Source organism: Theobroma cacao, chromosome 7 (assembly GCF_053813885.1).
Source record: "Theobroma cacao isolate CCN51 chromosome 7, ASM5381388v1, whole genome shotgun sequence".
NCBI lineage: Eukaryota > Viridiplantae > Streptophyta > Magnoliopsida > Malvales > Malvaceae > Theobroma > Theobroma cacao.
The window spans coordinates 3041462-3069034 of NC_142645.1; the positions used below are offsets into that span (position 1 = coordinate 3041462).

The 27573-nt window shown below is 36.3% G+C and overlaps 1 protein-coding gene, 2 non-coding genes and 1 pseudogene across 4 annotated transcripts; 2 read left to right on the forward strand and 2 right to left on the reverse strand.

Annotated features, from left to right (window-relative positions):
• Positions 1–5945: 5945 nt before the first annotated feature.
• LOC148761439 (uncharacterized) lies at positions 5946–6443 on the reverse strand. Its single transcript, XM_088808249.1, has one exon. It carries the CDS (start codon positions 6441–6443, stop codon positions 5946–5948), a length of 498 nt encoding a protein of 165 aa, XP_088664375.1.
• Positions 6444–10630: 4187 nt separating this feature from the next.
• On the forward strand, positions 10631–10737 carry LOC148761440 (small nucleolar RNA R71). Its single transcript, XR_016027764.1, has one exon. It is a non-coding gene; the product is annotated as a small nucleolar RNA R71 (small nucleolar RNA).
• A 6472-nt stretch (positions 10738–17209) lies between these two features.
• On the reverse strand, positions 17210–17316 carry LOC148761441 (U6 spliceosomal RNA). Its single transcript, XR_016027758.1, has one exon. It is a non-coding gene; the product is annotated as a U6 spliceosomal RNA (small nuclear RNA).
• A 2565-nt stretch (positions 17317–19881) lies between these two features.
• On the forward strand, positions 19882–23080 carry LOC148761442 (receptor-like protein kinase ANXUR1 pseudogene; annotated as a pseudogene). The gene is made up of 2 exons (XR_016027405.1): positions 19882–20115; positions 21330–23080. The product of XR_016027405.1 is annotated as a receptor-like protein kinase ANXUR1 pseudogene (transcript).
• Positions 23081–27573: the final 4493 nt, after the last annotated feature.

Genomic DNA, 27573 nt, shown 5'->3' on the forward strand with positions numbered 1-27573 from the left:
TTTTAACTCAAATTGACAATTTTTAAAGCATAAATTATAAAGAATGATGATTCATTTGCCAATTTAGTTTATTTAATATCTTTTTGCATGAATAGAATAACTTAGTTATTAGTTTAGTGCATCTAAAATCTAAGATTTCTATCATTATTTTTTTTTTAGCCACAATTTCTATCATTTGTTCATATATTTTTTTCTTTTTTTGAATACTTCAACTCTACAAGTTTACATCCCTTGCTAAGCTTTGACAGATTTGATAACAACCAACCTGGCTTTTTGTATTAGAAAATGTAGACTCCATTCACTGAATTCTTTATATCTTAGAAAACCTAGAGCCCGCAACTTGATTAGAAAAAGACCCTATCTCATAAGTCATTATAGCTTTTTTTTTTTTTTTTTAAAAAAAGTCATTATAAATTTCCAATACTCCTTTCTCCCCTCTAGAAAAGGTCATGTCTTTATAGATAATGCAATAAACAAAGTTGGGCTGCGGATAAACTTGAGCTGCTAGTGAAACAGATAAACGTCGAAATTCTTTTCTTATTATTGCTTTCCAGCTATTAATGTTGGCTCTTTGGCAAAGCTGCCCCAAATTAATGTCGTAGTGTCTGTTGCTAGCTAATAATAATAATAATCCAGCATATGCAATATGTAAATATGCTCAAATTGAATGTAAATTACTAGCAAAGACTTCGTGCAAGTGTACACGGTCGTGACAAGTAATAAGTGATGAGTGGGATGTCGAACCTCAAGGAGTTGATATAATGATTGCTACTAATTACCAAAATTGACACTAGCTAACCTTATCTAAGAAATAAATTTTTGGACTATGATTAAATAGAAAATGTAAACTAATTAACAAAAATCTACTCTAAGTAATGCAATTAATAAATGGAAATGGTATCAATGATCTAATAACCTAGGATTATGGTGTCCTCTATTACTTCATTTGGAATAGGTCTTGGTTAGTTATTTAATCTTAGTGGAATTTGATATCAGTCTAGGATCTTAAGTTGTGTGTAATCCTCTGTCAAGGTATTACACACTTGCCTAATCTATTTGCCTTCTTATATGTCTATAGGATACAAATAATTTAAGCTCTTGAAGTTAAGGAATTCCTAATTAACTAAGTGTGGCAATTAGTTGTATTTCTACCCTAACTATACATCAAAACACTAACATTCACTTTTTTTTAGTGTTATGAACTCACTTTACTCAAGCCCAAGTCTAATTTAGATTAACCTTTTCAAGCGTCATCCAAATACTGAAACTCAATTAATTGGTGATCAATCAATTAAATGAACAATAGATTCCAACTTGAATAAACATCAAGATTTGCATTAAGAATAAACACCCAACCAACCAATTTCCAAACTAATTAATAGAGTTAACCATAATCCTAGATAAATGAGCTTAACTCAACATTTCAAAGAAATAGAGTACACAATACAGCAGTAAGAGCATAGTTTTACAAAATGAGAGAGAAAGAAAGCTTCAAATCTAGAGAGACAGAGAGAGCAAAAATAATCTATTGTAGCTTTTAAAATCTCCTCCCCTTAAATCTTCTTTCTTTTCCCGTTTTGTTGCAGCTCCTCTTGCCAAAAGTGTCTCTGCCGAATCTCTTTGTTTTTTGTGCCAAAGAATTCTATTTATAGTCTCCCTCATTCAGCCTTGACCTAGGATTTTGAGCCCAGAATATTCTTCTTCTCAGACATGTTCTCGCTGCAGCGAGCTAAAGTTGATCTGGCATGGTGTTGCAATTTCCTCATTTTCGCTATAGCGAGATTGGATTCTCGCTGTAGCAAAAATCCTTCTGCTTCTTTGTGCTCTGTTCTCTTTGCAGCGAGAATGAGTTCTCGCTGTAGCGAGAAACTCTCTGCTTGGACAATTTGTTGTTGCAGCTTTGATCCTTCTGCCACCATATTCTCCTCCTTTGAGCCACCAAATGCAGAGTTGATGAGGTTCATTCTTTAGCTTCACTTTCAGCCACCATTACTTCAAAATCAAAGAAAAGTTGAATGCTCAAGAGGTTGCATTGAGGAGAGTTTTGATAACACAAATGAAGATTAAATTGCCTTCATGACACTAAACATCCTAAAAATTAACTTCTACTAAAAAGTATGAAAAATTCGTAAGAACTATGTTGAAAATTGAAAGAATAAATACAATTCATGCTCTACAAAATTGTATGATAACTCTATGTAATAGAGTTATCACACCCCCAAACTTACTCTTTTGCTAGTCCTCGAACAAAACTTAAATTAATCCGAGAAACTTAAAACTAAAATCCTAGACGATGAATTCATTGCACCAACACAAAGATCACTTTTAACTCCTCATAAGTTACCTAATGTTCCAAGCACACAACAAATCACAATTATTGTTCAAGTGCATGCATCAACAAAAGTGCAAGCTCATTTTCAGTTGGTTCCCCGTGAGTGTGTAAAATTTCTTGCAATACATATCATGTCACTCAGATTAGTTTATACTCATGCAAGAATTTAAATTGTCAAGAGTTTCATAAGTTTGTTCTTTGTTTCTCTTTCCACTAATGTAGGCTAACACGCAGTCAAAGATCCTTAGGACTTTTCTAGCTTGTAATGAGTGGCTCGGGTTAAGGTATGATAAAGGATCAATTGTAGCTCAACTCACCCTAAGCACATGACTATTCTGAGATTTCTAACAAGCCTTACCTCTCACTTCTCCCAGTCACTACTTTTTTCTTCAATTCATCATCCTCTAAATTCATCAAACACACTCTTTCTTCTTTTTTTTTTTTATTTGAGTATGCACCCCCACACTTATGTCATTTAGTGGTAAGTAATGGGGGTTTTTTTTATTATTATTATTTAGATAAGTGAGTTGGCGACCCCACTTATTTACCCTTTTTTCATCATGTTTACCCTCACAACATCTTTTAGAATTGATCTATGTGCTTAAGAGTGATGGGTGTTAAGAGTGGGGATTTTATTTACAAGTTAAGGCGTTTTACTGAGTGTGATGAAAGAAAGGAAAAATTTTGGCTCAAACAAAGGTGACTAGGGATATAATTGTAATTGGTAGGCTTGAAAAGCTTAATCGGTCCAACAACGGCCTAAGTCATCTCCTTAACTAGGTTTAGCCTAGGATTTCACCTCGAGAAAAACTAAAACAAATTCTAAAACTCATGATTTATAAACACCCTCACATTCGCATAAACGTTCTCTAAGTGATCACGATTAGTTAAAGTAAGAAAGTAGTGCACCAGAAGATGAGAAAACACAACCTACAATGATGCTTAGCATTCAAGCTCAACAAAACACTCAAACCATATTCATAATCACTACGAGCAATAGACTAAAAGGTAACTAATTTTCTTCATCGGATGAGTAGATCTAAGTTATTGATGCAATGAACCATTAAATCCACATTTGTAGAATTTTGAAAAACTGACTTGAACTTAAAAAGAAACCAACAATTTAAAAATGAAGTTTTAAAATTCTAAAAACAAAAACCTCTAAAATAAAGAAATTTTAAAACTCTCCCCCTAACTTAAATCTAACATTGTCCCCAATGTTAAATAAAGTATAAGAAAGAGTACTCCCCTTCAAAATGAGTCACTGTCCTCCTCCTCGTTCTCCTCATCGGTTGTATCCTTTGTTGGTTGAGGGAAATTAGACATATCCATGCCCATGTGCTCTGCCATAGCTCGTAACATCTGCTCCATATTTCCCATTATTCGCTCCAAACGGTTGATTCGTTGAGGCAGTGTCACTGGTCTGCTACGCGATGCAGGCCTTGACGGAGCTGATGAACTAGCACCAGCAGCTTGAGAGTGTGAATGCTGCATCCTCTGCATGATCCCATTGGCTAATGGGGCTTTTAGGTGCAAAATTTTCTCGTCGGAGCTCCATTGGACACCCATTTGTTTACAAAAAGCGGTGATGAGTGACGAGTACCAAAGACCATCCTTAGCTAAACCAGCAGTACGAAGAATGTTAGAGAAAATCAATTCACCAACGTTCAAAGATTTACCTGAGAGGATGGCATAGATCAAGACCGCCCGGTCCTTGGTTACCTCACTTGTATGTTTGTTTGGTAACAACTTGGCTGAGACAAAGTGGTGCCAAACCTTGTATTCGTTCTTCAGTGCACTAGCCTTGAATGTTGCAGGAACCCCCCTAGCCAGTCTCCATGTTGTCCCGAGGTTTCCTAGCAAACTAATAACCTCCTCTAGGTCCACCTCCCCACCAATATATTGAGTATACTCATCATTTCCTATGTCAGGGGTGTTGTAGAACCAATTGATTGTTTGGCTATCAAATGGAACTCTTTTCCCTGTACAGAATTCCACTCCACCTTCGTGCTCTACCACATTGACATAGAATTCTCTAACTACAGGAATGATAGCTGCCTTGGGTTGTGCACAAAAAGTGCGCCATTGTCTTTCCCTCACTATATCTGAAATGAAATTATACGTAATTTGAGGCAAGTCAATCCCTCTTTCTGGAACCGGGGATTTGTGCAACAACGATTGCGTGTGTCGGTGTAAAGACTCTGCAGACACAAATTTTGTTCTGTTGAATCCCGCACTACCCGTCCTAACTCTTTTGGGTGCCATAATTCCCTTCAAACTCTCAAATTCACAGTGCCCTATTTACAATTGTCACTAACAACACCTACTAATCACCAATTGTTTATCACAATTTAACTCCCAATTCACAGGCCTCAAATAATCTAAACTAAATCTCACCAATTAAAATCTCAATCAAAATCCCCTTCCAACAACCTTACAACCCAAAATTGTGAAATACATTGAGATTAACTAATCATAATCAACAGACCTCAAATAATAGAATTCCCAATTAACAAACCTCGGAATTAACCAATCATATCACTAAAACTCTGTCAACTTCTGCCAATTGTACCACTACTCCTAAAGTTAATCCAAACCTAATAGAAATCAATCACTAACAATTCCACACAAGCAATTTCATCCAAATTGAATAATGTAGGCAAAAACTTACCTAAACCGTGAGTTTTGATGAAAAACCTTGCCTAAAACCTCAAAATTTGGATTTGGGGACAAGAATTTGGTGTTTTGTGAGGATTTCGGTAGTGGGTGAGGGAGAGATTTGAGGTTGAGAGAGAGATAGTCGGGAGGATTTAGGGTTAGGGCTGAAAATTTGGGAGAAAATGGAAGAAAGGGGAACAATCGGGCCTTTTATAGTGAAAAGGGCCCGACATCTAGCTGCAGCGAGAATTACAATGGTCAGGGAAAAATATTTCGCTGCAGCGAACTTGGTTCCTCGTTGCAGGGAAAAAGTCTCTAGAATTTGGGAGTGAAATCTCACTGCAGCGAGCTTGGCTTCTCGCTGCAATGAGAAACTTTCTGGAAAATGAAGTGCAGCACAAACCAAATCTCGTTGCAGCGAGAAACTTTCTAGAAAATGGGATCAAATCTCACTGTAGAGAGAAAATTTTTGGAAATGAGGGTTTAAACTCGTTGTAGTGAACTTGAAGTCTTGCTGCAGCGAAAACCCTTCTGGAATTTAAGTCACAATTTCGCTACAGTGAACTTGATTCTCGCTGTAGCAAAAATCTTTCTGTTTCTCACCTTTTTCTGTCATTGTTCTCGCTGCAGCGAGAAACTTTTTGTTTTTCAGCTTTTTTTTGCCTTTATTTCTCTACAATGAGGCTCTTTTTCCTGTCAAACAAAATTTTAAAAACAACAAAGTTAAAACTATAGTGCTAAGTGTGAAAATGATAGGTAAATGAGACAAAAAAAAAGTAATATTAAAGTAAACATGAAAGAAATAAGACTAAGGGGTAAAATGTAAAAAGATAAAAATGTAAGCATTCAACAGCCAAATGATTAAATTTTAAAGCAAAAGACTAAGGAATAAGGAACTTGGGTTGCCTCCCAAGAAGTGCTTGCTTTAAAGTCTTCAGCCGAACTTTTCGAGCGCTTAGTGAGGGTCGGCTAAGTGGATTGATAAACGTTGACGATCAACGTCCCCTCTAAAGTAGTGCTTCAAACACTGTCCATTAACCTTGAATGTTGCATTTGTCTTGTTGTCTAGCACTTCCATAGCACCGTGTGGAGAAACCTTCGAAACAACAAATGGCCCTGACCACCTCGACTTTAGCTTTCCCGGGAATAGCTTCAAGCGAGAATTGAACAACAGCACCAATTGACCGGGCTCAAAGCTTCGTTCCACTATCTTCCTATCATGCCATTGCTTTGTCTTCTCTTTATACAATTTGGCATTCTCGTAAGCTTGAAGGTGAAACTCATCGAGCTCATTCAATTGCAACAATCTCTTATCCCCAGCTGCTTGTAAATCCAAATTTAACTTCTTCACTGCCCAATATGCCTTATGCTCAAGTTCCACCGGTAAATGACATGCTTTTCCAAAGACTAACTTGTATGGAGACATGCCAATTGGTGTCTTATAAGTAGTCATATATGCTTACAATGCATCATCCAATCTTCTTGCCCAATCCTTTCTTGAGGGACAAACAGTTTTCTCCAAAATTCTCTTCATTTCTCTATTGGACACTTCAGCTTGCCCACTAGTTTGTGGATGGTAAGCAGTTGCGACTTTGTGCTTGACTCCATACTTTGCAAAGAGTGCCTCAACATACTTGTTGCAAAAATGACTCCCCTCGTCACTAATGATTGCCTTTGGAGTGCCAAATCGGGTAAAGATATTCCTCTTGATGAACTTCAATACCACCTTCGCATCATTGTGAGGAAATGCTGCCGCTTCCACCCACTTAGAGACATAGTCCATAGCAAGCAAGATGTATCTACTGTTGAATGAAGAGACAAATGGCCCCATGAAGTTGATACCCCACACGTCAAAGATTTCTACCTCCAGCATGTTGTTGAGGGGCATTTCTTATCCATTGGCGATGTTGCCCACTCTTTGGCATTTGTCACATTGCACAGCAAACTTATAAGCATCTCTAAATAAAGTAGGCCAATACAAACCTGACTAGAGAACTTTGACAGCAGTCCTTGTTCCTCCAAAATGCCCTCCATAATCTGAAGAATGGCAATGATGAAGCACGCTTTGAATTTCTTCTTCTAGAACACACTTTCTAAGAATTTAATCATTACATTGCTTAAATAAGAAAGGCTCATCCCACACATAGGATTTAACATCATGCAAAAACTTCTTTTTCTAGTGAAAATTTAAATCAGAGGGAATGATATTGCTCACCAGATAATTCACAAAGTCAGCATACCAAGGGGTTGAACTTTTACTCACTTGAAGGATTTGCTCATCTAGGAAGGTCTCCTTGATGACGGTTTCCTCCTTACCTTGATGTTTAGGCTCCAATCTCGATAGGTGGTCTGCTACTTGATTTTTTGTTCCCTTTTTGTCACGGATCTCTAAATCAAACTCTTGTAGCAGTAGGATCCACTTAATCAACCTTGGCTTGGCATCTTTTTTGGCAATCAGATACTTAATTGCAGAATGATCAGTATACACAATGACCTTAGTGCCAACCAAATAAGAATGAAACTTATCAAATGCAAAAACTACAGCTAACAGTTCTTTTTCAGTGGTGGTGTAGTGCATTTGAGTTTCAGTTAAAGTTTTGCTTGCATAACAAATAGAATGAAAAATTCTAGATTTTCTTTGGCCTAGTACTGCTCCTACAGCATAGTCACTAGCATCACACATCAACTCAAAAGGAAGACTCCAGTTCGGAGCTACAATTATATGAGCAGATACTAATTTCTTTTTCAATTCTACAAATGCAGCTTGACATGCATCATCAAATTTAAATGGGACATCTTTCTCTAACAAATTGCACAAAGGTTTGGACATTTTTGATAAGTCTTTAATGAACCTCCTATAGAAACCAGCATGACCCAAAAAACTCCTAATACCTTTCACTGAAGTTGGTGGTGGAAGCTTTTCAATTGTCTCGATTTTGGCTTTGTCAACCTCCAAGCCTCTACTCGAGACTTTGTGTCCCAACACAATGCCTTCTTCCACCATGAAATGGCATTTTTCCCAATTTAGCACCAAGTTGGTCTCTTCACACCGTTGAAGGACCTTAGCTAGGTTCAAAAGACAGTCATCAAAGTTAGTACCAAACACGAAAAAAATCATCCATGAACACTTCAAGACACTTTTCAACCATATCAGAAAATATAGACATCATGCATCTTTGGAAAGTTGCTGGAGCATTACACAAACCAAAAGGCATTCTCCTAAAGGCAAAAGTGCCATAAGGGCAAGTAAAAGTAGTCTTCTCTTGGTCATTAGGGCCAATAGCAATCTGGTTATACCTTGAGTAACCATCTAAAAAGCAATAAAATTCCTTACCAGCTAAACGGTCAAACATTTGATCAATAAAGGGAAGTCGGAAGTGATCTTTTCTTGTTGCTCGGTTGAGCTTTCTGCAATCCATACATACTCGCCATCCGGTTATCATTCTTGTGGGAATCAATTCATTGTTCGAATTGGGGATCACAATCATTCCACCCTTTTTAGGGACGCATTGAATCGGGCTCACCCATGAGCTGTCAGAGATGGGGTAGATGATCCCAGCATCCAACCATTTGATGATTTTCTTCTTCACCACCTCCTTCATAATAGGATTAAGTATTCTTTGATGCTCAATGGAGGTATGGTGATCTTCCTCCAAAAGGATTTTATGCATGCAAATGGAAGGGCTAATCCTTTTAATGTCTGCAATAGTCCATCCTATAGCTTTTTTATGCTCCTTCAATACCATCAAGAGTTTCTCTTCCTGTAGGTTAGTAAGTGCAAAAAAGACAATAATTGGAATAGTAGCTGAATTACCAAGGAATGCATACCTCAAATGTGAAGGTAGTGACTTAAGGTCCAACATGAGAGGTTCTTCAATGGATGGTTTTGATGGTGATGATGAAGCAGAGAAATCTAAAGCTTCAAACGATGCCCTCAACACTCGAGAATATGCATCCAATAATTTCACACATTCAACAAAATCATCATCCTCCCTCTTGGAACTAGCTACTATAGATGCTTCTAAAGGGTCTTGGGGGTAACTTTCCTCAAATACCTCATAGGTGACATTATTGACTACACTTATAGCAAAGCATTCATCATGGTCATTGGGAAACTTTAGAGTTCGAAGGATATTAAATGTTGCCTCTTGGTCTTGAACTCTCAATGTAAGATCCCCTTTCTCTACATCAATAAGAGCTCTTGCAGTGCGTAAAAAGGGTCTCCCAAGTATGATTGGTACCTCTTGATCCTCTTTCATGTCTAGAACAATGAAATCCACCGGGAAAATGAATTTGTCCACCTTAACTAACACATCCTCCATAATCCCCCGCGGATAAGTGAGAGAGCAATTAGCTAGCTGTAGTGTCACTGTGGTTGGCTTGATTTCCCCCAATCTTAACTTTCGATAGATTGACAAAGGCATCAAATTTATGCTGGCCCCTAAATCACTTAAAGCCTTAGCAAAGAACAATGTCCCAATAGTGCAAGGTATTGTGAAACTTCCCAGATCCTTGAGCTTCGGTGGCAACTTATTCTGAATTATAGCGCTACACTCCTCGGTTAATGCCACAGTTTCATATTCACCAAGTCTTCTTTTCTTTGTCAAAATATCCTTCAAAAACTTGACATATGAGGGCATTTGCTCCAATGCTTCAGCAAATGGTATATTAATGTGCAGCTTTTTGAACACTTCCAAAAATTTCTAAAATTGAGCATCTAATTTTTGTTTTTGAAGGCGCTGAGGAAATGGAGGTGGTGGTGGGTTTGTGAGTTTAGTATCCTTGACTTGCTTCTGCTGGTCAGAACTTTTAGCTGCTGTTTCATTCCCAATTGGCTCATCTTGAACCTTCTCTTGCTTAGTACTGCTGCCAGCCAATACTTTTCCACTCCTAAGAGTGATGGCCTTCACATGCTCTTTGCCTTCTCTTCTCGAATTTGGCTCTGTGTCCCTAGGCAATGTTCCTTGAGGCCTAGCATTAACAGCATTGGCTAACTACCCCACTTGAGTTTCTAGATTTTTCAATGAGGCTACTTGATTGTGAATAAGGGCATCAGTCTTAGCCATATACTGCATGAGTAAATCTTCCATGGAAGGCTTCTTTTCCTGCACTAAGGGTCTAGGCTGCTGTGGAAAACCTGGGGGAAAGGGTGGGTGCGGAGCTGATGAAGATCCTTGCTGGCCACCCCAAGAAAAATTTGGGTGATTTCTCCACCCGGGGTTGTAAATATTTGCATACGGGTTGTTTTGCTGTGGGAAATTCTGCTGCTTGTTACCAACATATTGCACTGATTCAGCACTCACTGGACAGTGATCAGTAGGATGCTCATCCCCACAATATTCACAAGAAATAAATGGACTTTGTACTGAATGGACTCCACAAGCACCAATTTTCTTCGTGAGAGCAGCTACTTGTGCTGTCAATGCATTAATGGCATCAAGCTCGTGAACTCCAGCTACCCTCCTTGGCAAGGCCCTCTCGGAATGCCATTGATAGTCGTTGGAGGCCATCTCCTCTAAGAGGTCATATGCATCATCAATTGACTTTGCCATGAGAACACCTCCAGCTGCTGCATCAATGGTGGTTCGAATCGGGTTTAACAGGCCATTATAGAAGGTCTGCACTTGTAACCACTTGGGGAGGCCATGGTGTGGACATTTTCGGAGTAAATCTTTATACCTCTCCCATGCTTCGTATAAAGACTCATAATCCAGTTGTGTGAAAGAAGTGATGTTGTTTCTCATCTTTGCAGTCTTTGCTAGAAGAAAGAATTTGGCTAAGAACTTCTGTGCTAAATCATCCCACGTAGTGATGGACCCGATGGGAAGAGAATTCAGCCACACTTTCGCCTTATCCCGCAACGAGAATGGAAACAATCACAATCGTATCGCATCATTGGTGACCCCGTTATGCTTAAAGGTGTCACAAATCTCCAAGAAATTAGCAATATGCGCGTTGGGTCATCGTTGGGCAAGCCTCCAAATTGAACTGAGGTTTGAATCATCTGGATGATGGCCGGCTTAATCTCGAAATTGTTTGCTTGGATTGCCAGCCTCTGAATGCTTGAGTGAAGACCTTGCACCAACAGGACTGCATAGTTTCTCAAAGATCGATTATCCACTACTTCCTGCTGTTGCACATTTTGTTCTCTCTGGTTGGCAGCCATATTGTCTACTTGTTCACCGTCTTGGGGCTTTTGTCTAAGTAGTATTTGAAACGTTTCCCCTATCTCTGGATCACGCAAAACTCATTCCAAGCTTCTTACTTTTCTCATATAATAAGGGTTCTACGCACCTAAAAATAAAGAAAAATAAAGCTTGAATTAAGACTAGCTTGCTTAGTATTAATATTAGCACCAAAAATAGAAAACAACTCCCTGGCAACGGTGCCAAAAACTTGTTGCTAGCTAAAAATAATAATAATCCAGCCTATGCAATATGTAAATATGCTCAAATTGAATGTAAATTACTAGCAAAGGCTTCGTGCAAGTGTACACGGTCGTGACAAGTAATAAGTGATGAGTGGGATGTCGAACCTCAAGAAGCTGATCTAATGATTGCTACTAATTACCAATATTGACACTAGCTAACCTTATCCAAGAAATAAATTTTTGGACTATGATTAAATAGAAAATGTAAACTAATTAACAAAAATCTACTCTAAGTAATGCAACTAATAAATGGAAATGGTATCAATGATCTAATAACCTAGGATTATGGTGTCCTCTATTACTTCATTTGGAATAGGTCTTGGTTAGTTATTTAATCTCAGTGGAATTTGATATCAGTCTAGGATCTTAAGTTGTGTGTAATCCTCTGTCAAGGTATTACACACTTGCCTAATCTATTTGCCTCCTTATATGTCTATAGGATACAAATAATTTAAGCTCTTGAAGTTAAGGAATTCCTAATTAACTAAGTGTGGCAATTAGTTGTATTTCTACCCTAACTACACATCAAAACACTAACATTCATTTTTTTTTTTAGTGTTATGAACACACTTTACTGAAGCCCAAGTCTAATTTAGATTAACCTTTTCAAGTGTCATCCAAATACTCAAACTCAATTAATTGGTGATCAATCAATTAAATGAACAATAGATTCCAACTTGAATAAACATCAAGATTTGCATTAAGAATAAACACCCAACCAACCAATTTCCAAACTAATTAATAGAGTTAACCATAATCCTAGATAAATGAGCTTAACTCAACATTTCAAAGAAATAGAGTACACAATACAGTAGTAAGAGCATAGTTTTACAAAATGAGAGAGAGAGAAAGCTTCAAATCTAGAGAGAGAGAGAGCAAAAATAATCTGTTGCAGCTTTTAAAATGTCCTCCCCTTGAATCTTCCTTCTTTTCTCGTTTTGTTGCAACTCCTCTTGCCAAAAGTGTCTCCGCCGAATCTCCTTGTTTTCTGTGCCAAAGAATTCTATTTATAGTCTCCCTCATTCAGCCTTGACCTAGGATTTCGAGCCTTGAATATTCCTCTTCTCTGACATGTTCTCGTTGCAGCGAGCTAAAGCTGATCTGGCATGGTGTTGCAATTTCCTCATTTTCGCTATAGCGAGATTGGATTCTCGCTGCAGCGAAAATCCTTCTGCTTCTTTGTGCTCTGTTCTCGCTATTCTCGCTGTAGCGAGAAACTCTCTGCTTGGACAATTTGTTGCTGCAGCTTTGATCCTTCTGCCACCATGCTCTCCTCCTTTGAGCCACCAAATGCAGAGTTGATGAGGGCCATTCTTTAGCTTCACTTTCAGCCACCATTCCTTCAAAATCAAAGAAAAGTTGAATGCTCAAAAGGTTGCATTGAGGAGAGTTTTGATAACACAAATGAAGATTAAATTGCCTTCATGACACTAAACATCCTAAAAATTAACTCCTACTAAAAAGTATGAAAATTTGGTAAGAGCTATGCTGAAAATTAAAAGAATAAGTACAATTCATGCTCTACAAAATTGTATGATAACTCTATGTAATAGAGTTATCAGTGTCATACGATTACAGAGGATATATATAAGATTGACCTAAACATATAAATTATTGTACAGGAAAAGCATCTAAACTTGAGATGAAAAAAGGAAACTGATTTTCCTACTTAAACACTTTGCAATTGATTAAATGCACGACTTAAGTTTTTGCCTGCATGTTCTTAATTATTCTAAAACATTTTGAACTCATCCATTACTACTGCAGTTATAGTGTTTTGGCTTGCTATATGTATTGTATTTACCTATTTGTTCCTATATTTTTACTTGTGTTTGAAAGCTTGTCCTCGTCTAGAGCTTCAATTGGTCATGGACCTAATATAGACGAAGATAATCCGTTTATGTTCATTATTCGATTGATAAAGATGTTAATATTAATTTCAAAATATTTTTGAACTTTCCCTGAATTGGGATGTAAAATGGAAACTTTTGCATTTATGATAATAATCTTGACTTGACTAATGACTCGCTTTTGGTTTTCATAGGTCGTCTGCTCTTTCCTACCCGTTTGAATAGCTCGCTGATGCTATTGTTCTCCTTGCTCTTTTCCTGTTTCAAGGTCTCTCTCATGGCCACATCCATGGCCAAAAACTCCCCCATGCCGTCTTCAGGCAAGCACCCTTTTTCTTACTTGTATTCCTTATGGAGGAGAGAGAAGAAAACAAACGAAAATTCACCAGCATGGAAGAGACTCAATCGACGCTTTACACTTGGAGAGTAATTCCAATATTTAAATATTAAATTTTTAAGGTTTTCGATTTTTTATTATTAATGTCTATCTGTTGATCGTACTAGAATGTGACCCATAGGCATAGGGGGTTATATATATTTCTTTATTTATGAATATTAATTTTCCTTTTTTAGCATATGTAAATTAAGTGACAAAAATATATTCTATTAATAAAAGTTATCTGCAATAACTCTTTTCATATTAAAATCCAATAACATTTTTTTACTCTATATATATATATATATATACATCTGTTGATTTGAAAATTATCTCTTTTCTAACAAAGACTTGTATTGGCAAATTATCCCACAACACAAACTAGAATAAATTCCTACCAATTGACTGGATTAAACAGCCGCAGAAGCCCCATCAATCCATTAACTGATCTAAAAGAGTTAGTCATGGAAGAAATGAATGGTTTGAAGGAGTTGTGCACAGGACAACATCCAAGGAGATTTTTAATGCAAAATTAATGCAACAGATTGAAATTTGTAGTTTTGGGATATACAAATTGGAGCGATTAGAGTGAAAGACAGTTGAACTTGGAGCAAAATATCAAGTTGATGGACCTAATCATAATATGGAAAGACATAATTCTTCATGCCAACAAAGAGCATAACTCATCATTGCTCTTGATCAATTTAACACATTTGATATTAAAATATTAAAATATTAATATATAATATATATGTCGACAATCGAGCCAGTGAGCCACCCAAGTTTTTTTTCTCCAAACAAAGTTCATTATATTAATTAAATGGTTAAAAGAAGCCTCAACAGCTGGGGCGGAGCCTCCTTATGGCATGGCCTTCCCCAAAATTTTAAAAGTTTGTTTACATATTATATAAACTTTTTAATTTTTTTATAAATTTTTTTAATGATCTTCTTGAAATAATTTTTTATTTAATAATTAATACAGATGAAGAATAACAAAATAATTTCATATAGCTGACTCAATTTTAAAGTTTTTTTAATTTTTTAATTATTATTATTATTATTTATTTCTATTCTGTTTATTCATATGTTTTAAATCTTTATAATTTTTTTTTCATAAATTTTTACGAACCATTAATCATATTCTTTTTCTTTCTTTTTTATTATATCATATGTCGATTATATCTTTTACTTGTCTTGTTTTTCTTTTTTCTATTATGTGAATTTTATTTTATATGATTTTAATCTTTAAAAATAAATAAATTATTATGTAATTCTCAAATATAAGTTATATTATTGCAATATTGCATAAAATTTCATCAATATATTATTTTTTATTCAAAATAATCAATGCGTTCTAATATATATGTTACAAACTTTAAATAACAAGGATATATATATAAATTGATAAAATGAAATAATTGTATTTCTTTAAATACAATTGTATTTATTATATATATTTTTAATGACCCTTAAAATAATTATTTTTATTCATCAAATTGTTTGATAATATTAGAGTCATTATTGTTAACATATTGCTAGTTAAGCTTAGAAAATAAATTCTAAACTAATATGTTAAGCCTATCAAATTAAAAAAAATAAAAATGAATCTACTAATCTAAACCCATTAAGTTTTAATATAAATCTAAACCTAGTGTAACATATTATATCTTAACAATTTAACCTAATAGTCTATCATAACATGTTTTATCTCAAAAGTTCAACTCAATAACCCAATATGTTAATTAACAATTTAAAAGGCAAATAGAAAATAAAAGGAGTGCTAGAATACACAAAGTAGATAGGCATATCATTTGAATTTGAAAAATCGTTTTCTCTTCTACTCTTGCACACAGAGAGTGAGAGAGACACATTTCATAGCTCTATTCAATCCTATATATATATGACACTATTATTATTGTTAATGTGCATTTTTTGTATATTTAATGTCTTGTGAATTTTATTTAATCTTTTAGATGAGTCGTAATTGAATTATATGTAAAGTTATCTTTAACTATTTAATATCTCTTTCTATTTGACCCCCCATTAAAAATGCTTTAGCTCTGCCTCTACTTAATAGTTCAAATAATTGAATTGCTACAAAAGTACTTTAACTTGTAAACACCTAGTAAAGCATCATTCAGCGAACATTTACAAGAAAGCATTAAGGAAAGAAATAAAGACAACAATGCTTTTCAAAGAAAAAATTAAAGAGAACACGTCCCTCTCAAAAATAATTCCAAAGGGCTGAAAATAAAAACATATGCCCTATACAAGAAGTGATGTCCCTCCAAAAATAATCTTAGGATCATGAAGAAGAGGATATACATATAAGAGCAGCCCCGTACAAAGAAATAAAAGGGATGTAGCCCTTTCATGAATCAGAAGCTTACCCTCCATGGGGTCTTTGATACTTCAACAAGAGCAGAAAACACCCAAAAAAATCATAGAGCCTTGAGTATTTATCACAATGGACAAACAAATCATCGACAAGTTTCTTATTCATTTTATGTTTTGGATTCAGGTGAATCCCTAATTGATGACATTGGTTGGTAGAGTCAAGGTATTCTAACACAAGAAAAATACCATTGCTTAATAGATTTGGTATGTTACATATTGTAGCTACGGTGATGTTGTCACAATACAAAGGATTGGGGGCATTGCATCCCTTCACCTTCAATCAATTTTTTTTTCTATCTCAGTTGCTCTACTTGTTTTCTGTTTTATGATGTGGGGATCTTTCTGTAATGACTCAAATCCAACCACTGACCCAACAGCTTTTTGGGCCTAAACCACGCGGCCTTTAAAAGCTTAAGCTCAAGTTGCTAGTAGTGGTGGGCTTGGATTGTTATATAGGTATTAACAATCACATTCACATCAGATGTGGGATGTTGAGTATTACAATCTCACCCACTCAAATCCTTGATACCTTCATCAAGGCCACACATCACATTCACAAGATCAAGGTCACACCAGAGCAATATGAAAGCTCACATCGGACTGGTGTAGGCTCTGATACCATTTGTAACAATCCAAGTCCAACCACTAACCCAACAAATTTTTGGGCCTAAATCACGATGTCCTCAAAAGCTAAAGCTCAAGTTGCTAATAGTGGTGGGCTTGAATTGTTATATAGGTCTTAACAATCACATTCACATCAAATGTGAGATATTGGGTATAACAATCTCACCCACTCAAATCCTTGATGTCTTCATTAAGGTCACATATCACATCCATAAGACCAAGATCTCACCAGAGCAATGTGAAAGCTCACATCGGACTAGCGCAAGTTCTGATACCATTTGTAACGATCCAAGTCCAATCACTAGCCTAGTAATTTTTTGACTTAAATCACGCGACCCTCAAAAGCTTAAACTCAAGTTGCTAGTAATGGTGGGTTTGAATTGTTATATAGGTCTTAACAATCACATTGATATCAGATGTGAGATGTTGGATATCATAATCACACCCACTCAAATCCTTGATATTCTCATCAAGTCCACAAATTACATCCACGGGACCAAGATCTCACCAAAGTAATGTGAAAGTTCACATCGGATTGGCGCAGGTTTTGATACCATTTCTCGATTTGTGCATGTCATCCTTGCACAGGGGCCATGCTAATCTTTTTTATATCATTTCAATTTTTTCGGATGTCCCCGAAGGTTGGAATTGGGTCGTTACAAATGGTATCAGAGCCTGCGTCAGTCCGATGTGAGCTTTCACATTGCTCTGGTGTGATCTTGGTCTTGTGGATGTGATATGTGGCCTTGATGAGGACATTAAGGATTTGAGTGGGTGGAATTGTGATACCCAACATCTCACATTTGATGTGAATGTGATTGTTAATATCTATATAACAATCCAAGCCCACCACTATTAGCAACTTGAGCTTGAGCTTTTGAGGACCACGTGGTTTAGGCCCAAAAAACTGCTGGACCAGTGGTTGGACTTGGATCGTTACACTTTCTCTCTTTGAGTAGCTGTTGTTACCTTTTGTAATTTTTTTGTTTTGAAAGGTACTACTTTTTGCAATTATATTTACTATCAATGAAATCTTTGATTAGCTAAGCCAATAAAACATATGGTAGCCACGGGGAAGGAGAGTTCAAATTTAATGTTGATGGTTCCACTATAGGCAAATTTGGATAGGCAGGATGTGGTGGAGTGCTTCAAAATTTTGATTAGTATGATTACATTTGTACATACCTTGATAGAGGCCAACTTCTTTGCAATTGGTTTAGATAAGGCATTTATGTTTTCGATCTAGTGGTGATATATATACATTGTTTTACTTGAATCTTTGTGTTGTGATGTATGGTAATCTTTATTAGTGGTGATGTTATGTATGCTTATGTTTTTCTTTTTAGAGGAAATTGTAAGAGATAACCTTCCTCATAAGCCCAATTCAAAAAATCATTTATTATAATTTTAACTATTTTTTGTCAATTTTTTGCATGACTTTACAATAATGCTCTTTAAACAATTTCAGATAAATTAAAATGATTTTGGTTTTCTTTATCCCATCATCCAGACAAAAATTTCAAAATTAAATCTCGATTTCTCTCTCTTACCAAATGCTATCCATCTCGCCATCTAGCTCTTTCTCGTCATCCTAAAGAGCAGAAATGACATCAAAATATGTGTTTTAGGTTTTTAGGTTTATTGGTTTATATTTATAAAACCACAAAAATGAGGAGTTAAAATTGATTAGACATATCTATAAATTAAAATACTGTATGACTTTAGCAACTTAAACCTGGTTGCGAACTAGCTAATCAATTAGTTATTAAGTATTGCATTACTGGTTTTTAAACATTGTGTCACTAGTTTTTAGGTATTGTGAAACTGATTTTTAGATATTATGTCACTAAGTTTTAGGTATTGTGAGACTGATTTTTAGGTATTGTGTGACTGATTTTAGGCATTACGTGACTAGGTTTTAGGCATTGCATGACTAATTTTTAAGCATTGCTTAAGTCATACAATGCTTAAAAACTAGTCACGCAATACCTTACTAACCAATCACATAATGCCTTACTAACTAGTTACGCAATGCCTATAACTAGTCACGTAATGCTATATCAACCAGTCATATAATATTTAAAAATTGGTCACACAATGTCTAAAAACTAGTAACGCATTGCTCAAAAACCAATTAGGTAATGCTTAAAAACCATTAAATCTACTAAATTTCATTTAATAAAATCAACAACTTCAAACAACACACTATATTCCATTAAACAATATAAACAACGAATATGCTTATTTGGTAAAAAATGTCAAAATGCTCAAAGGTTTTTCTCCATGTATAAAAAATCACTTCAAAATACTTAAAATGCTTAAAACACTCAAAAAATTTTCTTCGTGTATCAAAAACCACTCCAAAATACTCAAAATACTTAAAAAGTTTTCTTTTTGACAATGAATACTTTAGAGGTGAATGGTCTGGTGAGGAAAGCTCAAAGAATAAGAGTCGGTTTGAGACACGAATCTAAACATATAAGTCAGTTTCATTAAAGGTAATTTTTTCTAAAATTAATTTTTCTTTACTAAAAATAATTAAAATTATAAAAAAAGTTATTTAAAAAACACCTTCTGTATGAGGAATATTTTTGAAAAGAACTTTTTTTTTATGTGTAGGCATTTGTGAGCTAAAATGAAATTTTATGTAAAAGTGTATGGCACTCCAAGTGGCTTTGGAAGCACTCTCTCCTACTCGTGAGAGGATAAAGCATTTATGTTTTCGGCTTGGTGGTGACATGTATACACTTATTTGCTTGAGTCTTTCTGTTATGATGTATGTTGGTTTTTATCAATGCTGATATTATGTACGCTTATGCTTCTTTTATGTGTAGGTGTTTGTGAGCTAAAACGAAATTTTATGTAAAAGTGTACGGCACTCCAAATGACTTGGGAAGCACTGTCTTCTACCCATGAGACCTTACAGATTTTTTATGTACTGTCTTTAAATGGCAGAGTTTTTTTATATATTATCTTTAAATGATTATTAATATAATTCTTATAATTAGCTGGAAAAAAAAATCTTCGACAAGTGTGAAGGCAGTAGTACGGGCAGTGAGCCACCCAATTAATCATTGATCTTGCAATCACTTGAATGCAGGCTTCGCTTGGTGAAAAGTCTACGCTACTAGGGCCCGCGTCATTGATGACTAGGACATATATTTCATCCGGATGGGGGATATTCACTATATTCAAAATGCTTGAATACCATAGCTACAAACGATTTTGATATTTCTAATTAATTCTTCCCTATATCCCCTGAATTTTCACAAAATCTTTGAACAAAGAAAAAAAAAAAGAATGTCCTCCTTGAGGAAGCACGAATGAACAAGCCGTACCGTGCTCAGTAGATAAATCCTTTTTCGATGGTGGAAATTAAGAGCTAAAATCGGTGTTTCTTATTTCCTAGCTTCTTGATTATTCAACCAACACAAGAAATCCAAGCCAGGTATGTGTTCTATTCTACCATAATCTTTCGGATTCTAAATTCTACAAAGGACACATGTTTTACTTCCTCTTGCCACTTGCTTGTTTCCCCTTTACATACCCTTGGAATTCATATTGCTTTGTCAAGCAATTAGCAACTTAGAAAATCATTAATTTTCAGTTACGAAAATTGATCTGAAGGTTTGATTTCATGATTTGATAGTTGATTTTCTAAATTATGCAAAAAAAAAAAAAAAAGAGGGTAGTAATGCAAAGAGAAATGGGTTATTTGCAGTCAAAGTTGGTGGCTGACGAGGAATAGGAACATATAAAAGAACTAGTATTTGGTAGAAATGGATATCATTCATATCCAATATCATAATACATTGTTATTTCATATAGCGCAAATAAGTCAATTATTTAAATTCAATTAATACTCAATTTTTAAAGTGTAAATTATAAAGAATGATGATTAATTTCAATTTAGTTCATTTAATATCAAAGATTTCTATCATTAACTTTTTTTAGCCTCAATTTCTATCATTTGTTACTTTTTTTTTCTTCTATGAATACTACAAGTTTTCATCCCTAGCTAGCTTTGACAGATTTGATAACAACCCGCCTGTCTTTTTGTATTAGAAGATGTGGACTCCATCTCAATTCTTGAGATGGATTACAGGAGACAGGGCCATACTCTGTTTTGGAAATGGCTGATGTGTGTTGGGTAATATGCAGAATGTATGCAAGGCTAAGCAAGAAAAGGAAACAGGCCCAGCTGGTTTTGTTTCGCCTTCTTACTAGGCTCTGGTGCATATTTTTGCCTGTTAATTTTGAATGTCTATGTTGTGTAAAGATTACGGGATGGTCTATTGTGTTGTTCTGTATATAGGAATAGAATGCAGTTCACTGGCATATTTTTGTCGGCCAGCCTTGTATGCTAGGAGTCCAGGCTGATTTCTCTTCGGTCTGGTGCTTCTTGCTTGAACCTGTAGTCTTGGGGACTTTCCCTCTTAATGAAATGAATCAGTAATTTTCTAAAAACAAAAAAATCTTAGAAAAACCTAGACCCCTCAAGTTTATTAAAAAAGAGAACCTCTCATTCTAAATTTCTGATACTCATCTCTCCCCACTAGAGAAGTTCATGTACACTAAACGGGGGGGGGAAACACTACTGATTAGAGTCATCGCAAACGGCTTACTGATGCTATTTTTCTTCTTGCTCTTTACTGTTTCAAGTCTATCTGACGGTCACATCCATAAGCAAATACTCCCCCATGCCGTCATCAGGCAAGCATCTTTTTCATTGCTTGTACTCTTCAAGGAAAAGAGAGAAGGAAACAAACGAGAATTCACCAGCATGGAAGAGACTGTATCGACGCTTTACACTTAGAGAGCTTCGCACTGCCACTCAGAACTTTGATATAGCGCGGAGAATTGATGATTTTCCCAATACTGTTTATCCCTTTAGTGTGTACAGAGGTTACATTAATGGCAGCTATAAAGATCTGGTTGCCATCAAGGTCTTTGATCCAAACTCAGATCACCAGAATTTTTTGACAGAGATTGAATTGCTATCAAATCTTCGTCACGCCAACATCGTCTCTCTGATAGGTTATTGCAGTGATGGATCGGATAATATCATTGTACATGAGTATACACCCCATGGAACCCTCTACGATCATCTGCAGAAAACAGACAACGGTAATCCTCCGTTATCATGGAAACAAAGGCTTCAAATCTGCATCGGAATTGCAGGTGGACTAGAGTTCCTGCATGCAGCCAAACCCTCGATCGTCCACAGGGACATCAGAAGCACAAGCATTCTTGTAAACCAGAATTTGATTGCAAAGATCTCGGTCTTTGATATCGCCAAATTGATCTCAACAAGCCTGTCAGAATCAGATAACCATGTCACCTCTGACGTTGTGGGCACTTTGGGGTATTTGGACCCTGAATATTATCGGACTAGCCGTCTCACTGTTAAATCTGATGTTTACAGTTTTGGAGTTGTTTTATTTGAGGTGTTATGTGCTAAATCAGCATTTAGGTTGTGGCAGGAAGAAGAAATAAGCTTAGCTGAATGCGGCAGACGATGCGTTGAAGATGGAAAGCTTGACCAAATTATTGATCCTTGCCTTAATGGTGAGATTGCACCAAAAAGCCTGAAAGCGTACTCCGATGTAGCTTATAACTGCTTGAACGAACGCGGAAATCAGAGGCCCACAATGGCAGCAGTGACCAAGAAACTTGAGCTTACTTTGTTGCTGCAGGAGTGTACTGAAGCTGATATACCTTTCTCCCCTTCTTGGCTTAGATCAATTCCGTCAACGGTGGAGGGGAGTGAATCACCGGCGGAGAGGCAGGATTTTATAATTTTATGATTATGACCAGTGGCAGATCTAAGACATGGCGTTCAATGGCAACAAATGACTCCACCAGACTTGGGAAAAATATATGTCTATATTATATTACTAAGTATGCTTTGAGAAGTTCTACAAAGAGATGGTTTTTTTTTTTTTTTTTTTTTGTGAAAGATGAGGATATATTCAAAAGGAAGGGGAATGGTAAATTCTCCCCTGACATTTAGAAATGTGAGTTTGGGTCATATGCCTCTACACACATAAGAACCAGGCATACTTGCTCAAAATCTAGGGATCAAAGGAACATAAACTTCACAAAACATCCCAGCAACCAAACAACTAGCCCATCAGGGTTAGAAAAAACTATCTCAGCAAAAAAAGGAAATTTATGAAAGTCCCTTTCCCTTTACAGTTACACAAAACAATTGCCCATTCTATTTTATTGCTCCATTAAGAAGAGCTTCACCTTAAAATTGCCTTCCTCCCACCCTTCGGCCAACCCACAGCTCTCCCTCCAAGTTATTAGTTTCTTTGGCTTCACAATCTGGTAGATTCCGACTCTGTTGTAAGCTCCTCATTACCTCCATTGTGTCATTTTCACAGTAGTTAATAAGATTTGTTACTCTGCCAAGGCCATCCTTTGCTAACCGATCAGCTATTTATATTTTTTTGATAAGCTGCTTTTCATTAATATTAAAATGAGCTGTACAAGGTTAGAAGCGAGACAAAAAGAAGCTTCATAACTAAGACAAGAAAAAGAGGAAGCAATCTGCTTCCATCAGCTTAGCTACAAGCGAGCAAACATCTGAACAAAATTTCATCGTACAAAAGTGACAAGGACATAAGTTTGCCAGAATTCATCACATGCAAAAGAAGCTTATAGGCATAGAAAATTAAGAGGCCAGAATCTCAGTGCATAGAATAAATGGTGCAGACCGGCAGAACTTGACATCTGCAAGAAATTCTTTTCCACATCCTGTTCCTGAGATCAAAATCAGAGACCAGCAAGAGCCTACAGCAGGCAAATATCAAGCAAAAAACAGAGAATGAAATTCAACATCATAAAAGGTCAGCAAAGGACAAAGTGATAAATTATGGAGGATGAAAATATGGCTCATGTTAGGAAGCCTCTATTTTAAGTTGGGTAGAACAGGGACAAATAGAGTATTGGCAAAATGAAGGAAAAAGCACACACTTCATTCATAATCCAAACAATATATATAGCCCACTAGCTACTTGATAGTTATAAAGAGTTACAAGTAAAAGCATGATAAAAAGAAACTGAAGACAGCATCATGTTTTCAACTTTCATGTACAAGTCGTGCTGCTATTTTCAACTGACAGTAACTTCTTGCCAGCATTATCAACAACACTCCTCCTTAATGCTTGCAACCTGAATCAACAGCTTATCTTTGTTAAGTTCAAACCTTGACTTAGACTGAGTCTTGGTCATTATGTCTGCAACCTGGTCTTCTGATTTACAATATTGCACAAGTATCTCTCCCCTCTTTTCTGCATCTCTGAGGGCATGGTACTTGATGTTGATATGCTTGGTTCTTCCATGAAACACAGGATTCTTGGTCATGGAGATTGCAGACTTGTTATCAATAAACAACTTTGTAGGATTGATTTGATCCATGACAAGATCATGTAGAATTTTCCTTAGCTAGATTGCTTGATTTGAAGCTTCAGCTGCTGCCACATGTTCTGCGTTAGATGAGGATTGTGCCATTGTATTCTGCTTGTGAGAGTTCCATGAAAAAGGATCATTTCCCAGAGAAAATATGTAGCATGATGTGCTTCTACCATCATCGTTGCAGCCACCCCAGTCACTATCTGAAAATCCAACAAGCTCAATAGTCTTGTTTTTATGAAATTTATCCCATGACAAGTTGTACCTCTCAAATATCTGAGAACTCTTTTAGCAGCAAACAGATGAAGTTGACTTGGTGTCTGCATAAATCTTGAGAGATAACTTACAGCAAACATTATATCTGGACGGGTAGAACAAGTATATAGGAGGCATCCTATAAGACTTCGATAATCACTGGGACTCTCTAGTATTTCACCAGAATTGAGAGATAACTTTTCATGTGCAACTAAAGGAGTTGAAGTTGACTTACATTCTGCCATCTTGAAACGTTTGAGGACTTCTTAAATGTAGTTGATTCGAGAAAGAGTAATACTTTCCTTGGACTGATGAATTTCAAGACCAAGAAAATATTTCATTTGACCCAAATCAGACATGTGAAACTCCTTTTTCATTGCTGATTTAAATTCCCCGATGCTTGCTTGATCTCCACCAGTAATCAAGATATCATCAACATAAAGAGACACAATTACTGCCACTTCATATTTTATTTTCTTCACATACAAAGGAGCTTCATTCAAGCTTTTGTAAAAACCTTGAGCTAATATGTAGGCATCAATCCTACTGTACCAAGCACGTGGTGCCTGTTTCAGGCCATATAATGCCTTATGAAGCTTATATACTTTGTTTTGTCTGTCACCAACTTCAAATCCTCTTGGCTGCTCGATGAATATTTCTTCATTGAGTTTACCATTCAAAAAAGTAGACTTAACATCCATGTGGTAGATTTTCCAATCAAGTGCAGCAGAGAGAGCTATGAGAAGTCTAATGGTATCAAGTCTTGCCACTGGTGCAAAAGTATCATGGTAGACTATTCCAGCAAGTTGCAAATAACCTTTTGCGACCAATCTTGCCTTATTTTTGTTAAGGCTACCATCAGAGTTGAATTTTCGTTTGAAAATCCATTTGACATCAATTACACGGCCATTGATTGGTCTGTCTACCAATGACCAAGTATGATTTTGCTTTATCATATTAATCTGCTCTCTTATAGCTTTTATCCATTCTTCATGTTGTGAGGCATCTTCAAAAGAAACAGGATTAGATAAGGCCACTTGACATCGCTCATAAATGTCTTGAATTGTGTGAGTACCTCTGACTGGTGCTTCATCAATAAGCGCATCTTCATCTAACTCAATATTAGAAATATTCTGAAGAGCAGATAAAGTGTTTGTGGCACTAACTCTGGTATGTTAAGGTTTGTCCCAATTTCGACTACTTCCTTCATCAAACAATACATTCCTGCTAACAGAGATTTTACCAGAATCACCATGATACACTCTGTATGCCTTTGAGTGCTGACTATAACCAATAAACACTCCCATTACAGCTTTGGATTGCAACTTATCTCTGTGCTCTTCAGGTATATGCTGGTAACAAAGGCATCCAAAGACTTTGAGATGTGATACAAATGGTTTCTTTCAAACCATACTTCATAAGGAGTGGTATTTTTGAGTGCACGAGAAGGCACCGATTTAACAGATAAACAGCTGTACTGGTAGCTTCGGCCCAAAAGCTTTTGGGAAGTCTTTTTTCAAGCAACAGACATTTCACCATCTCAATTATTGTTAGATTTTTCCTCTCATTAACACCATTTTGCTGTGGGCAATAAACAGCTGTGAGTTGATGAAATATTCCTTCTTTTTTTAGAAATTGAGTGAAGTCTCGAGATGTGTATTCTCCACCATTGTCAGATCTGATTGCTTTAATCCTTCTTCCTGTTTCAGCTTCAACTTGTGCTTTGAAATTCAAGAAGTGACCAAACACCTCAGACTTTGTTTTCATAAAGTAAATCTAGCACATGCGTGATAAATCATCAACAAAGATCAAGAAAAACTTACTGCCATTTAGAAATACTTCACTCATTAGGCCTCCAACATCGGTGTGAACTAGATCAAGTTTTTCAACAGATCGACTTGAGCTTGCATGAGGATATGGTTTCCTGGTGAGTTTTCCAAATTGACAAGTGCTGCAAACATGCTTGGATTCTGTGAGTGAAGGTAAATTTTCCACTAAACCAGACGTGCTGGCCTGAATCAAGGAGGAATAATTATAATGCCCAAGGCATTTGTGCCATAAAGAGGTCAAGTTCATCTCATTTTCATAAGCATGAAAACACACATCATTGAAATCTATTGGAAAGCACTTCTTTTTCATTGGAACTGTCATGAGGTACTTATCTCTTGGATCGTATATCTTGCAAGAATGGTCTTTAAACAACAATGCATAACCATCATCGACCATCTGTCCCACACTTAAGAGATTTTGGGTAATTTCAGGTACAAGAAGTACTTTAAATGCATACTTGTCACCAGAAGAGGTTCGTGTCTCCACAAATCCTTTTCCAGTTGCTTGCAGATACACCCCATTACCTATCTTCACATACGATCGGTGTTGAGTGTCAAGTTTTTCGAAGAGCTCTACATATGATGTCATGTGACTTGAAGCTCCACTATCTAATAACCACTGATTTGCTTCAACAACTTTTGGTTCTGTTTGAGCCATCAGAAGTGTTTCTTCAGCAATCTCAACTCTCTCAGATGCTTGAAGAGATTTCTCTCAATTTTCAGACTTATTCTTGCACACCTTTTCTATATGACCATGCTGATTACAGATTCGGCACTTAGCTGAAGGTCTAAACTAGCAGTTGGTTTTTACATGGTTATGCTTTTTGCAATGGGAACACATTTGATGGTTATCCTTCTTGCCCCATGATCTATTTGTATGAGAATTCTTTTTCCCTCTGTCTTTCTGTTCATTTGAACCTTTAATGTTGTAAGCATCAACTGAGCCTTTCTTTTCATCTTAGCCACCATAGCATGATCTGTGTAGCTGTCGAGGTGCATGGCTCTCTTACTGTCTAATGCTTGGAGAGCATTGACTACATTTGTGAGTTGCAGTTGTAGAAGATCCTTTAAACCTTCCAATGATGAAATTGTGGGTTCAAACCTCTCGGGTAAGGATATCAACACTTTCTCTACAACTCTTTTTTCAGGTAGATTTTCTCCCAAAAGTCTTACTTGATTGACTATTTTCATCACTTTTTCAATGTACTCCTTCACTGAGTCAAACTCCTTCATCCGAAAAATTTCAAATTCTCTCATAAGATTGAGAATTTGAAGTTGCCTTGTCCTGTCAGAACCTTGGAACTCATCTCTAAGTCTGTCCCAAGCCTCTTTTACCGTGGAACAAGCCATAATTCTTGCAAACACCGGTTTCGTGACACATGTATGGAGAAAGGATAGAGCTC